We start from the raw sequence: 15,588 nt of genomic DNA, 5'->3' as shown, positions 1-15,588 counted from the left end.
AACAACACTATGGATTATAAACATATTTTATTTTATATTTATCTGTCTTGGGGGGGGGGGAGGAATTTTCGGCCATCCTGCACGGCTGAAGCAGAAGTCTTCCTAAAGCCCCTCTACATCCATTGCCCACCGCACGTGTTTGGCTGAAAAGCAGGAGAAAAAGGAAAATGGTCAAGGATAAATCCACTCAACTTGCAGGGTGTTCTCCCCGCCCCATGCAAAGGTTCCCTTCCTCTTACCTTTTCTTTTGGGGGGGCGGCTTTGGCATCGGGGGTGGGGGCGGCAGCGGCAGCAGCGACAGCAGGAGAGCAGGCGTGAGATTCTGCAAGAAAGAAGGAATTTTTAAGCAGGGGAGAACTCCACGCTAAGGGCTGCTTCCCCCTGTCCCATTATCTCCTTCCCCCTGTCCCATTACCTCAGAGGCAGGTATCCTCCGCCTGGGCTCCAGTCCCTCCCGGGATGCGGCGGCTCCCAGGCTGAGTCCCTCCCTCGCTGCAAAACAAAGAGAGACTTCAGCAGGCGCCTGGCTCCCAGCCACGCTAGCCCCAGTCTGGGGCAGGAGGGTGGGGGACCTGGGAAGGGGGCATTTCCTCCTACCTGATCTTAAACGATGTCCCCACTTCGCCTCCTCCTCTGTACGGGCGTCTTGGCTCCGTCCCGGCCGGCCCAGCACAGAAGCAGCAGCCAAAGTTTCCTCCCTCTCTAAAATAACCTGAGATGTTCTTCGAAGGATTGGAGGAAACTTTGGCTGCTGCTTCTGCGCCAAACAGGGCCGGGCAGGAGCCTCAGCCGTACAGAGGAGGGGCAGTGGGGAAGCGGCGCGAGGGATCTCAGCCGGGAACCGCCGGGATGTTCTCTTCCTCCCGGGAGCAGGAGCTGGAGCCTCAAACCTGGAGAAATAAGGAGAAATAAGGGCCCCTGCAACAATGGATCACCATAATAAATCTTTTTTGTTTTGCGTAATAAAACAAAGACGTATCACAGCTTACCTGCCCATTTGGGGCTTCCCCCTTGCACCGCTGGGCTGCTGGGCCTTCAAACCCTGACCCTAGGAGAGACGAAGGACATTGTATTTTCCTAGCATATGCATCCACTCTAGGGCACCGGACTCCCCAATTATTTTATTCTGGGGCACAGCCCCCTCAATATTCCCTCCCGCCACCCCATCTGCCTTCCCAGCTCCCTCCCACCCTCAGTCTTCTGCCCCTCCCCCCCAAGCCACATCCCTCCTTCTCCTGCACAGCAACCCAGAAGCAGAGCAGGGAAGGTGAACCAGCGGAGGAATGGATTCCCCATTGAATTAACATACCACGACTTCCAGACTAATTTGCTGGGCTTCATAGCATTTCAAGCGATGGATCCTTCCTTTTGGAGCCCCTGGGAGACAGAAAGGAAAATAAAAAACAGAGGAAGTTACCAACCAGTTTTTCACAACAGAAAATATCATCTGGGGAGCACAGCTGAGGACCTGCCAAGCTATCAACAGCTGTGGACAAGGCAAGCCAGGGAGCCAAGCCGCATGCATCAGTGACAGGTGATGCTAATTATTATTATTATTATTATTATTATTATTATTATTATTATTATTATTAATTTATGACTCTCATCTCCTCTGGACCTCCTACCTACAAAATCCATTTTCCTCTCAACCATCATCTGACAGGCATCCCTCTTGCAGGGCAATATAAGGCTTGCTTGCAAAGGGGCACTTTGTGACATCAGCTGGCAAACAGGGGCCAGGCTGCTGAGTTGCCAGGCAGCTGAATTAAGAAAAATAAAATCAGGGGGGTCAAACTGTGCTGGGATGAGGCCACCGTGGGTCAGGCCAGAAGGTGCTGCTGGGGTGTGTGGTTGTGCCTCCCCTTGTTCTGCATCTTGCTCCCCTGCCCGTTCCTTTAGCTGCTCAATAGAATCATAGCATGGTAGATTTGGAAGGGATCCCAAGGGTCATCTAGTCCAACCCCAAGCAATGCCAGGATCCTGCCCACTGCCAGCTCTGGCTGGGCTCCAAACTCCGACCATCACCTTACCAGCCAGATGCACTGACCCCTTGCAATTCTGCATGGGGTGGAGAAAGGGGAGAGAGAAGCGTTTAGCCCTCTGTCCTTCAGGACATGGATATGAGAGCCACGCCATGCAGCCCTGTCAATATCTCAAGCGCCATCACAGGGAGGAGGGAGGAAGCTTGTTTTCTCCTGCTCCAGAAGCTCTCAGGACCTGAATCCGTGGCTTCAAGCGACAAGAAAGGAAATTCCGATAATTGGAGGTTTTTGAGCAGAGGTGGGAGGGCCGCCTGCCATGGATGCTTGAGCTGAGATTCCTGCATTGCAGGGGGTTGGACTGGATGACCCTCAGGGTCCCTCTAATCCTATGGGGCTCCAGGTTCTCACCTTTGCGAAACTCACTCATGGCGATGAAGAGTTGGAGCAGTACACGATGGTTCTTTGACAGTGTGTTTCAATGTTGGGGGGAGGCAGTTAAGAGTTTGTTGAGGGCGGTGGGTTCTAGAAGGTGGGGGGCCAAGGGGCGGCTTCTGATTGGCTGCATCAGCTTCCTGCACTCAATCATAAGCCGTTCGGCTTCCAAAGAATGTTCGCAAGCCTAAACACTCACTCATAATTATTATTTTTGTTGAATTTATATTGCACCTTTTCTCCCGAAGGAAGCCAGAATGACATGGGATGTGGGTCTGTTCTTGGCAGTTTCCTGTAGATATGACACAGCTGAGGCGCAACTGGGAACATTGTGTGAATAAAAACCACCGACTTAAAAGTGCCAAAACTTACCTGCTTCTTGAGAAGCTTGTTTTCTCCTGCTCCAGAAGCTCTCAGGACCTGAAGCCGTGGCTTCAAGCGACAAGAAAGGAAATTCCGATAATTGGAGGTTTTTGAGCAGAGGTGGGAGGGCCGCCTGCCATGGATGCTTGAGCTGAGATTCCTGCATTGCAGGGGGTTGGACTAGATGACCCCTGGGATCTCCCCCAACTCTACCATTCTATGATCCCATAATTTAAAGTGCATCCAATGAACATTTAAAGCACACGACGTCCCCCAAATGATCCTGGGCATTGTAGCTTCCCTCTCACAGACCTACAATTCCCAGAACCCCTGACAAACTACAATTCCCAGAATCGTTTGGGGGAAGACACCCTGCCTTTTAGAACAGGGAAAAGAACCTGCAGCTCACTTTCCCCAATTTCGTAGGAAGCAAGAGCAGGAAGCTTATGTGCTTCTAACAGGATGACTTCACAGAGCAGGATGTATGAAATATTGCTGCAAAAGTTGGGTGTCTCCCCTCTCTCTGCCAATCGGAGGCAAGAGCCCAAGGGGTTCCAGGCTCTCATCTCTGGAGAAATGAGACATGTTGTAGTTTTGGGAAAGAGTACAGCAGGGCCCTTTCAAGAGGGACTTGTCCCCCACAGCAGGGCAGCCAGCCTTCCCAAGTTGGAGTCCAGACTCTCCTCCTCCTCTTCCTCCTTCCCGGCACCCCTTGCCCAAAGCCTCTCTTTTCCTTCCACCTAAGCACCCACTTATCCTGGCCCCCTTCCAGATCCCCCGTCTCTGCTCACCCCACTGGGCTAGGGAGAAGGACTTCTCTTGCATTTCCAGTTAGTCTCTCAGGGGCCTTCAATTGTTTCTTAACGGCCCAGAGATATATATACGTACAGTGGTACCTTGGTTCTCAAACTTAATCCATTTCGGAAGTCTGTTCCAAAACCAAAGCGTTCCAAAACCAAGCATGCTTCTCCATAGAAAGCAATGCAAAATTGACTGACAATTTAAAACAACCGCTAAAACAGTAATTTAACATGAATTTTACTTTCTAATGAGACCATTGAGCCATAAAATGAAAGAAATGAAACAGGCTGCAATCTACCACCACCCAGTATTGAAAGCTGGCAATGATCTACCCATTGCCATTGGAGGGACGAGGCAGGAGGGGGGAGTATAAGTGGGGGGGCACTCAAACTGGAGGGGCAAGGAGCACACGTGGGGTGCGTGTGGGGAAGGAGGTGGGTAACTGTATGTGGGAGAGGGGAGTTTAAAGGGGGGGATGAAAAACACTCAAACTGGAGGGATGATGATCGCCCGGGCGACTCCCAGGGCTTCTGTCTCCACTTTGGGCAGCATGACAAAGCGGCAGCTGTGAGTCCGTCGGGGTGGCTCTGCCTCCGTGTCCCTGGCATAGTGGCACCAGGACGTGGCAGCAGCACCACTGGCGCGTGGAGAGGAGGCGGTGGCAGCAGCGGTTGCTCTCGCTAGCCGCTGAGCCAGGTGGGCTGGAGCCTGCGCGCAGTGGCGGAGGAACCTTCTCCGGCCCCTAGGGCAGGATGCCGAGTGGTGTGGCGATCCTCCCGGCGGCACACGCGCATGCGCGGCAGCCCATACGGTCACCATGGGAGCAGCAGCCCATACTGTGTGCGTGCCCTCGGTCGCTCTACAGCTGGGCGGAGTCAGAGGACCATCTCGTCACCCCCCCCCCCAGAGTGGTACCCAGGGCGGCCCGCCCCCTCTGCCCCCCTTCATATGCCCCTGCCTTGCCTAGACCTCACTTGGGTTTGGGCTTGAGAAGGGGTCGGAGAGGGAAGGCAAGGGGGCGGGAAGCATAGATCCCCCACCACACGCTCCACCCCCAACACCGTCTCTCTGCGCTCTGGGGGAGAGTCGCCAACTTCCTAGTCTCCCTACTCTGGAGTCACTTACATTCCGAGGAGCCGCCAAACTCCACTTTGTACCGAGGATCAAAATGGAAGTGTGCACTCAACTCGGAGCACGTTCGGCTTCCGATAAAAGTTTGGAAACCAGAACACTCATTTCCGGGTTTGAAGCATTCAGGTTCCAAGTACTGTAGTTCGAGAACTAAGCTCTTCGAAAACCGAGGTACCACTGTATTCGGGTATTGTCTCTTCCCCGCCCCCCACCTGAATTTTGCAGCTTATATTCAGGCCAATACGGTAATTGTGGCAGGGGACCTTGTGATCTAGCGGATTCTCAATGTCCATTCTAAAGGCTGACTTTTCCAGGGTTTCTCAGAGCTTCCAAGTTACCATGACAAAAAGCTTAGGACTGCCCCACCAGATTACCAGGAATCATACCCTGGATTTGATATTTCAGTATTTCTGTATCGGCAGGACAACAGTGATCTGGGGTCAAGCAGCAATTCCTTCATAACTTCCTGGTCAGACGTGTGTGTGTTTGTGTGTGCCTCTGCAGGGCTGTTGCAACAATTAAAACAGGTGGATGGATCCAGAGATATTCCTGAAGGCACTTCTGGCTAGTATGTTAGTGCTCTTGCTGGAGGCTTTTTTCTTCTGTGCAAGAGATTCACTGTCCTGCTCTCCTGAGTAGAGAGGTAAAATTTCCGGAAATTTTGAAGCTCGGAAAAAATCACGGTTTTGTTCCAGTTTTTTTTTGGGGGGGGGGGACGAAAATTTTCAGAAAAATTGAAAAAAAAATGCTACATTAGCACTTCTTTTTTCTTTTCCAGATTGAAAGTCAATCTGTGACTTTAGAAACATAAAATATAACCCTGGGCAATTTTAATGGGCATAAAATTATCACAACTAGCAAATTAAAAATATAGTGTATCCAAACAATTGTTACAAACAGAATTTACTTTTAAAATAATATTTATTTCTATTTGTAACAATGGAGCGACAATCTCCTGAACTGTTTATTAGTTAATGTGGAACAAAAAAAAAACTCCACAAAACAATTTTTAAAAACCCAGAAGTAACAATTATTCATATTTCCTCTCCACAGTATTTAAAGAAAACATTCTCATAAAGAGAACTGAAGAAGGAAGTGGGACTAAGTTTCAATGAATAGGCATGAAATTTAATCAGAATCATTTTCTGAGCTGTAATTAAGTATATACTTTCAGGCCCTATTTGTTGCTCTATATTTTCTTCCAGTGCTTTGAGGCCTAGTGAAGAGGAACAGAACCAATGCATACCACACGCATGCAAAACCAAAACCGAAACCCTTTTCTTTTCTGGTGACAACAGCACCTCCTAAAGGAAGAAATGTATCTTGTTCTTGCATTGGAGAGTTCAGTTTGTAACCTCGGACTGGCTTGTCCTCACAGAAATCAGAATAATCTGATACCATACGTATTTTTTTAGAAATGATTTATAAAAAATTTGAACCCCTTATCTTAAAATATTTTATTCATCATGTTAAAATAACAATCTATTTTTTCTTTTTTCAATTTTTCGGAGAAAAAAACAAAAAAGGCTTCAGGAAAAAAGCCCAAAAAACACACATTTTTTTCTGATTTTTTTCCCCGGGCCTTCACATCTCTACTCCCGAGTCAGCCCCCTTGCCCATGAGTCAGTGCCCTGCCAGAAACGGGCCCTTCTAGGGTAGCATTCACAGCCCAGTGTGAATTTGATCTCCAATGTTTGTTTTGCAAGTTTGTTTTGCTTTTATCCATATTTTGGTTTTTCATGTTCTGTTAAGCACCATTGTAAAATATTTTTGAAGATTGGGATATAAATTTATAAAAGGCAAAATACCTTCCCTACAACAGAGCTCTACTGGACAGCGTGGGGCTTACTTCGTGCCCAATATTCCTTATGGGGGGGGGGCAAAGGGTGGGCCATGTCGAAATAACACCAACCTGGACATTGAAGGGAGCGTATCGACACCAGCAGCTGTGGGAGACCAGATGCAAGGGTTTCCCATGATATATTTTAAAAACAACATAACATAAAAATTACAGGTAGGTAGCCGTGTAGGTCTGCCATAGTCAAAACAAAATAAAATAAAAAATTCCTTCCAGTAGCACCTTAGAGACCAACTAAGTTTGTTCTCGGTATGAGCTTTCGTGTGCATGCACACTGTGTATCTGAAGAAGTGTGCATGCACATGACAGCTCATACCAAGAACAAACTTTGTGGGTCTCTAAGGTGCTACTGGAAGCAATTTTTTATTTTATTTTGTTATAACATAATAGGACTAGTATTTAATAAACTATTCCATTGAATCAGGGATGCTCCAAACAAAACAACAACAACAAAAAACTTTCATATATCCAAGGGGCATGAGACAAACACGCATGGGGGCTCCACCCTGAAACAATATTCAGGACCCACATTTGTGCTCTGGGCGGGGTGGGGGGGGCGGTGGAATCACCACCCCCACCGTATGCTGGGGGGACTAAAAAAAACTACTCCTTCAAACCGAAAGCAGTGACATATGTACGCTGCATGATATGCTAAAACAAACCTTTTCAAAAATATTAGTATAGAATTTGCATTGAAAGGCAGGAAAGGGGTGGGACTTCCAGTGAAAAGGGGGCGGGGCACCTGTCACTGTTTCCTGGCGACAGGTGGTCTGCCTTCTCTTCTTCTCATCTGCAAGTCAGAAAGAAGTTCACACTGTGAACAAGAAAGCCCAGGTATGGCCAGTTAATCCATTTCAAAGCTGGAAGATTTCAGTGTGGAGAGAGCATGTTTCTGATAAGTTGGAATAAAAACAAGAGTCACGTGGCTTTTGGAATTCGGTCAAATGTCAGCCTCAACTTCTCAAAATCCTTATTTTCTATCCAGTTAAAAAAAAGATTTGACTTATCCCTACAAGCAAGTTAACAGGAAACTTGGACCGTAGAATTTAACGTTAGGAACCCTAGACAAAGCATTACTGTGGTACCTCTGGTTGCGAACAGGATCCGTTCCGGAGCCCCGTTCGCAACATGAGCAGTGCGCATCCTGAAGCGCCGTGTCTGCACATGTGCGCGGTGCGATTTAGCGCTTCTGCGCATGCGCAAACCGCTGAACCCGGAAGTAACCCATTCCGGTACTTCCGGGTTCGGCGTGTTTGTATCCCGTGACGAATGCAACCCGCAGCGATCGTATCTAGAGGTATGACTGTATACAGCTGGTGGAATAGCATAGCCCAAGCCAGCTGTGATATGACTTAAATCTGCGAAACCAACAGGGCATTTTATGCTTCTCAAGAACGTAAGTTTCGAAATATCAAACGACGCCTGCGTGATTAGTTTTATTAATGCGCATAATTTATGTAACAAAGATACAAACTGTACAAAAGAAAAGTAGGAGCATCCACTGGTGCTGAACGGAGCAGGGTAAGGAGAGAACACAGGGCCCAACAGCTGCATTGCTGTACAGACCCATCGCCAGTCCTTTCCACCCCCACTCTGGGCACAAACGGACCCTTTGATGGAAGTTCTGCAGTCTTTGGAGTAGCTCTGCCTCCATGCCTAATACCAGCAAGATAGCAGCAAAGGCCTGCAGGATGGCATCTTAAGCTGCAGTCGCCGCAACGTTTAGTTATGCCACTGAAGGAGCCAGCCAAGCTATCAGTTCAGTCAATGAAATTGCAAGATCAGAAGGGAACTTGTGAAATATAAATAATCAGAAAAACATACAACTCGAAACTACAAAAATATCTTTAATTTTGTTGTCCTGCAAGTCTGGAATGCTGCAAGCTAGGGCGGTTCCCTTTTTTTCCCCTTCCCACATGAGACGATCTTTAAGTTGCTCCAAGAAATGTTGATACAAGGGTAGGTTTCATGAATTTTCGGACCTGAAATGAAACAAAATTACAATTATTCCCCAAAACTTTATTTTCCAACTATGCCACAACCCCCCAAAACAACCTGGCTGTGGGGCGATTTATAACATTATGTCAAGTTACTGACTAAAAAAACATTTGTAGTCAATATAGCCATGCAATGATTACTATTTGGGTGGAAATATTTTGTTGATATGCAACAGTTGTTAAGAAATTATCTTAATTTAAACCAGGGAAGGATGTGCATACAGTGGTACCTCTAGTTGCGCATGGGATCCATTCCGGAGCCCTGTTCGCAACAAGAGCAGAACGCGACATGAAGTGCCGGGTCTGCGCATGTGTGCGATGTGATTCGGCGCTTCTGTGCATGCACAACTGTACTAGTAATCCACTACTGTTTCACTTTCTTGTATTAAAAAATGGAGACATTCTCTTTCATTTTCTCAGTGCCTTCACATGCAGTTTATTATTATTACTACTACTACTACTACTACTACTACTACTACTATTTGTTTTAATTGCAATTTATAAGCTGCTTTCTAGCAAGACCTTATAGGTCACAAAACATCTGGGGGGAAAAGCTACATAATCAGCTTCGCTGGCCCTTTCCCTCCTCTCTGCTCATTGCTAAAGGAAACTTTAATAGATAGATGGAATTGGTTTTGTTTTTAAAAAAGGAAAACTCCAAACCCTCTCTTATTTGCCTATGCCAAAACAAAATAAAAAATAAAAAAGAATTTCCTTCCAGTAGCACCTTAGAGACCAACTAAGTTTGTTCTTGGTATGAGCTTCCATGTGCATGCACACTTCTTCAGATACACTGAAACAGAAGTCACCAGACCCTTATATATAGTGAGAGAGTGAGGAGGGGTATTACTCAGAAGGGTGGTGGGAATGGGTGATTGGCTGATGGGTGTGGAAAACCTGTTGATGACTGTTAACGACTGCAATTGGTCTTACAGGAAAAAGCAAGGGGTGAGATGGCTAAAGATAGCTTTGTCATGTATAATGAGATAAGAATCCATTGTCTTTGTTCAGACCAGGTCTCTCCATGGTTTTAGGTTTGGTAGTGCTCTGGTCCATGGGGTCACGAAGAGTCGGTCATGACTGAACAACAAATTAGTTGTGAAGAAGTGTGCATGCACACGAAAGCTCATACCAAGAACAAACTCAGTTGGTCTATAAGGTGCTACTGAGAGATAAGGTGCTACTGGAAAGAATTTTCTATTTTGTTTCGACTATAGCAGACCAACACGGCTACCCAGCTGTAACTAGTTCCAATTCAGCTACTGGAAGGGTGAAAAAAATATTTTTTATTTTGTTTTGACTATGGCAGACCAACACGGCTACCTGCCTGTAACTTGCCTATGCCAGTTTGCCAACACTCTCCTCCCCACAGTTTCCATGCATGTTGTATTTAAATGTAACTCTCAGCAAAAGAAACAGAAACAAGTGTTTCCCTCTTCCTTTTTAGTTCAGTGAACCTCAGCTATTCCAGCCTGCTTGGTGCCAACTGATGAACAGGATTCAGTGCGCTTGCAACTTTGGCGAGGGCTTAATTCCCAGCAGCGGCACATCAAGGGAAAATTGTGCCGTTAGAACGGCCCCTGGAGCCACCCCCGTCTTGAGTTCTTGCAAGATCGGGGCTGTCCGAGATCTCTTGCAACCCTCCCAGAGCCCAGTAAGCAAGGCAGACAGCTTTAGAGCTGCCTTGCTTAGCAAGCTCTGGGACAGTTGCACAAGAGTTTTGTGGGCTTCCCCAAGGACTTCCTTTCTTTCTTTTTGTTTGGGGGCAATCCTCATAAAGCTGTGACTGAGCAAGTAAAACCTGTGTAAATTGCAATCCTGCTATATCAGGATTGCTTACCTAGAAGGCTTAACCATAAGCCACTCTTTGCACCTGTCAAAGCATAGAAAGAGCACAGAAAAATTAAATAAATGAATGGTCTACCACCATCCAGTCATTCCACTCATTAACCTAGCCCCCAATTAATATTCACGCAAGCAGGATGAGTCTAAAGGCCCTACAAGCAGCTTTTGTTAATCTGATCCTGCCACTAAATGAAAGGAGCTTTAAGTTTTTCGGCTTATTGGCTCCACCTGCTGGTGCATCTCTGAAGCGCTTCTAGCAATACAGTACTGATTTGTTTCTCAAATTTCCACCAAGGAACTCAATGTGACATGCGTGTCTGTGACGGAAAGCTCAGGCAGACCTGAGTCTGGTGGTGCAGCGCAGTGGATTTCTGCCAGAGCGGCGTAGCTCGCGGAGTGCTGAGCTGCTACCTCACTAGCTGCGGGGACAGCTAGGCAGAAGCAGGTGAAAGACAGCACTCAGTGAGAGATAAAGAAAAGCAGTTGAGAACCGGGCTCCTGGCATTCAGCTGGACAATAGTTTAGCCCCTGAACTGTGTGTGTAACATCCAGCCTGAGGGGGAAGGTCTGGAAGTTGGTGAAAGAAGTCTCAGGGAAAGACAGTGATTAGTGTCTTTTGAGAGTATAGACAAGTGAGAAATAGGTAGCTGAATTTGAGACAGGAGAAGTGGATCTGTGCGGGAAGACTCTACTTGGGTCTCAATTTGGTAAACGGGGAACAGAACTTTGGATGAGAGAAGTATAAACCCAAAATAATTTAGGAGGGGTGTGGTGGAAACTGACAGAAAGAACCGCCTTGCCTCAGAACCCAAGTATTAAGACTTAAGCCAGAGCTTTCCAAACTTTTCAAGTTGATGACACACTTTTTGGACATGCATCATTTCGCGACACAGCAATACAGTTTTGCATCATTTCGCGACACAGCAATACAGTTTTGCATCATTTCGCGACACAGTAATTCAGTTTAGCATCATTTTTCGTGACATGGCAATTCAGTTTTACAAGCAAACTAGAAGTTAAACTAACCCCTTTCCAGCCCCGGGAGGAGCGCGGGGAGCGTTCGTGCGACACACCTACACACTGCGGCCGACATAGTAACGTGTCATGACAGTTTTGAAAGCTCTGACTTAAGCTTTAATTCCTCAATGTTTACTTTAAAGAACTGTAGGAAATATAAGCTGCATATTTACTCTCTTGTTCAGAAGCCTCCACTGAATATCATATATATGTGGGAGTGTCTTTACTGTTTCTAGAAATAATTCTATCTCCTGACACTTCTTTTGTCTTACCAATTTTGTTCTTAAAATGAAACCTCTAATCTGTTTAACTTTTCCTAAGTCTCCAAGTGTCAGGGTTTTCTTTAAAGAAGCAAAATAGTAAGGGAGGGCATGCCTCATTTTATCCTCAGTGGAGACTCAGAGTGGGACGAAAATATTAAAGAACCCAAAGAAACGCTGCTTTTTTTTTCCTTACCTGCTTCCTTTCATTTGAGTGAAGAAGACAACACATTCTTTATTCAAGAGATTACGTATGTTGTACACGTTCCCTACAATTAAACAGAGTGATTCCATTATAGGACAAGTCTACCATTTTATAAATGTGGGGCATGCATCCTAAATATCACCACTTCAACAGTGTGCAGTCCAAAGCTTAAAGGACACTGGAGAAGTCTTTGGGTCAAATTTAAAAAGATCCAGTACAAATACAAGGGCTCCCACCCGCACCCCCATTTTTGCCAACACTTCCCTGTGCCTTACCAAATTAACATATTTTCGCCCCATAAGACACACTTTTTTCCTCCTAAAAAGTAAGGGGAAATATCTGTGTGTCTTATGGAGCGAATGGTGGTCCCTGGAGCTGAAAAAGAGGATCGTGCTTTTTATTTTACAAAGAGAAAAGGGGGTGTTGAAAGGACCCCGCTCAGCAGCTGATCAGCAAGAGATCGGGAGAGAGATAAGAGTCCCCGGTTCCCTTTCAGCCCCGCTCTCTTGCCCAGGCCTCCATTGTTGAATGTGCTGCAAAGGGAGGTTGTTTGTTTCCCCAGCGATATGTGACTGGCTGATTAGATTATCTGTCTGGAAACTGTAGAAAAGGCTCCCTTTCCTTTAGAAGCTGCAGAAATGTGAGTTGAACCCCATAAAAACGGGGCTTTTCCTCTTTGCTTTTCCCCCTTTGCAAAAAAGCTGCAAAACTTTTAGTTGATCCTCAAAAAAACCAGGGCTTTTCCCTTTGCAAAAAAAAGCTGCAAAACTTTTAGCTGATCCTCAAAAAACAGGGCTTTTAGAGGAGGAAAACCTTCTCTATTTTTTTTTCTTGTTTCCTCTAAAAATGAGGTGCGAAAAATACGGTACATTTCATTTTGATTGGCACGTTAGGGACTGCAGTGGGAATGGAGTGGGGGGACCTATTATGTGACTAGAGCTCCACACACAGTTCTTTGGATACAAGTCTTTTTACTCTATTATTACTATTATTACTTATTAAATCTGTATCCTGCCCTTCATGCAAAGATCACAAGGTGGTTCCCAACATAAAAATACGAATCTATGTTTCCTGAATACCACTTCCTCCACTGTATCCAAGTGCAGAACATTTTATACTGAATTCATATAATCAATTACAAAAGTGCCAGCATTAAGTGTAAAAATAGCTAACCCCGCACCTGCTGGTCTCACAGCCCCCCAAAAGGGCCACATCAACCCAGTTTAAACAACTGCTTGGGATGTGGGGGGCAAGGTCTTCTCATCAGGTTAGATGCTTCACAGCTGACTGCCTTATTTCTCCTCCAAAAGGCAAAGAGGCAGCGGAATGGGGACGATGGGGAGGCTTCTGAAAGCAGCAAGAGAGGAAACACGACTGATTCTTCCTCTGGTCTCCGTCCAGATGTTGTGCGAAGAAGCAGCAAGGGAAAGGTGCATTCTTCCAGTGCAGGGACACCCAATGTTGCTCTATCCTTTGCAGAAAGCCCAGAAGGAATAGCGGGAAGAAATGCCAATCTACTCTTGATTCCTCTCTTGCTTCTTCAAAGGAGCACGTGAAGTGGCCCTTAGTCATGCGGTCACACACAACGTATGCCCCAACATTGCTCAAGAAAACAGGATCATCTCCTTCCGTAGACACTTATTCTCCCCCTTCTGCATTCATCTTTACCTTAGCCCTTCCCCCTCTTGAAAATGCTCATTATTTGGCAGGGGATCGGTACACTTACCCGGCGGGATAAAGAAATAGTCTCCGGCAGTCAGACGGTAGCACTGGTCGTACAGCGTCAAAAGGAGCTTTCCACAGGAAATGTGATAAACCTTCAGAAATGAAAGCCGTAAACGTTACTTCACTTTTCATCACAAAGCCTTGTATAAATAAAATATCAACACGCCTCTGGGAGTTTAAAAGGCTCACATTGCTGTATTTAAAAACCCCTGGTGGCAGCAGTCAAATCTAGGAATAACAAGGGTTTTACCTAGTATACAAAAACAACTAATTGGGACGGAGTAAATATGCCAACTAGAATGATGAACAACTAAGCTAAACACCTGCAGATCTTTCCGGAGAGATCTGAAATTAAGGGTGTGTCAATTAAAATTCTGTCTCCCTGAAATTATACTGAATTCCCCTGCCCACTTGTGGTTTCATGTAGGAAACTAATTTTAGTAGTTTGAATGTTTTGCTGTGTCTCATTTTTTAAATAATTTTTTGTTAAGCAACTTTCATTTTATAAACGTGGAATATACATGCTTTCAATAAAATTAATAATAATTAACTATATTGATCATAGTTCTGATGTTTCCCACTCCATTTAAGTAGAAATCAAGCAGTGGTTACTCCTTCAAGACACTGAGATGACCAGCAGATTATACCTGGATAAACAAGATTTGGGTTTGATTCAAAAAGGATCGAATCATTACTAGGTTTCTGCAATTTCTCTTAAGCAGCCATTCTGCATTCTTGAAGGTTATTAGTTATTTTTCTTTTGTAAAGCACATCTGACCCCCATATCAAGCCGACTGACAGGATAGTCACGCACTATTTTGGTCAAACATTAACCTGTGTCATCTAGCTGTTGAAACTAAGTATTATGGCAGATGTTGGGGCTCACCAAAGCCAGCAGGTCAATGTCTCATTCTACCCCACTCCATGGTAATGCCTAGTACAGGCAACCCCTGATTTGCGTGGGTGTTGCGTTCCGGGTCATTGTGGGTATAAGCCCACCCAACCCCCTTTTCCGGCTAGGTCTGGGTCGCTGCAATGAGCACAGTCTTGGTCGCACGTCAGTTGGACCCAAGGAAATTGGTTGTAATGTAAAGTGTCTGATGTGATGTCCTTATACTCCTGCCTCGGTAAGCAGCAACCAATTAATTTGTGGGTGGTAGTAGGGCTGCTCCTGAAGATGGTTCAGAAACTTCAGCTGGTGCAAAATTTAGCGGCCAGGTTGCTCACCGGAGCAAGATGGTTTGAGCATATTACACTGATCCTGGTCCGACTGCACTGACTAGCAATTAGTTTCCAGGCCCAGTTCAAAGTGCTGGTTTTGACCTATAAAGCCTTCAACGACCCAGGACCACAACACCTCAAGGACCACTTCTTTCCATATGAACCTACCCGGACCCTGAGATCATCTCATTCCTTTGTGTGCCTCCTCCTCGAGAGGTCCGGAGGGTGGCAACACGGGAACGGGGCCTTCTCTGCAGTGGCTCCCTGTCTGTGGAATGCTCTCCCCAGGGAAGTTCACCTGGCGCTTTCATTATACATCTTTAAGCGCCAGGCAAATAGGTTCCTTTTTAACCAGGCCTTTGGTTGATCAGATTTACATCCTATCCGCCTTTAAAATGTGTTTTTTTGGGGGGAGAGGGGGGCTATCGAGTTGTTTTTGTCTTTATTATGTATTTTGTGGTTCTATATCTTGATTTTATTCTGTGAACCACCCTGAGACCCCTTGGTATAGGGCAGTATATAAATTCAATAAAGAATGAGAATGAGAATAAGAGTAGGGCAATTGCACGACAGGAAGAGGTGTTTTCAGTTGGATCCCTAGGGCTGTCATAATGCATTGTTCTGGCTTCAGTTCCTTCACTGAAGAGGCTAAGCCTCGAAGAGAGCAGCCCACAGCGACTCCTGAACTGGGAGCGTCCGGCAAAACCATTTCTTGCTTGCTTAAGACTATTGCAGCAGCAGCAGCAGGAGA

General features: G+C 45.9%; 1 protein-coding gene and 1 long non-coding RNA gene across 2 annotated transcripts in view; both read right to left on the bottom strand.

Moving 5' to 3' along the window:
* Positions 1-259: 259 nt before the first annotated feature.
* Positions 260-678, bottom strand: LOC117058736. The gene is made up of 3 exons (XR_004427874.1): positions 598-678; positions 416-492; positions 260-322 (listed from the first exon to the last, which is right to left on the bottom strand). It is a non-coding gene; the product is annotated as an uncharacterized LOC117058736 (long non-coding RNA).
* Positions 679-8,474: 7,796 nt separating this feature from the next.
* LOC117057984 (centromere protein C-like) overlaps positions 8,475-15,588 on the bottom strand; it is a 28,004-nt gene continuing 20,890 nt past the window's right edge. Inside the window, exons 15-17 of the mRNA XM_033168822.1 lie at positions 13,618-13,708; positions 11,883-11,955; positions 8,475-8,549 (exon numbers count right to left, since the gene is read on the bottom strand). Coding sequence (XP_033024713.1) covers positions 8,534-8,549; positions 11,883-11,955; positions 13,618-13,708 — 180 coding nt within the window. The 3' untranslated portion in view covers positions 8,475-8,533. The remainder of the gene's footprint in view (positions 8,550-11,882; positions 11,956-13,617; positions 13,709-15,588) is intronic.

The sequence above is a fragment of the Lacerta agilis genome, chromosome 14 (assembly GCF_009819535.1).
Source record: "Lacerta agilis isolate rLacAgi1 chromosome 14, rLacAgi1.pri, whole genome shotgun sequence".
NCBI classification, from domain to species: Eukaryota; Metazoa; Chordata; class Lepidosauria; order Squamata; family Lacertidae; genus Lacerta; species Lacerta agilis.
This window is presented reverse-complemented; position numbering and strand designations above follow the sequence as displayed.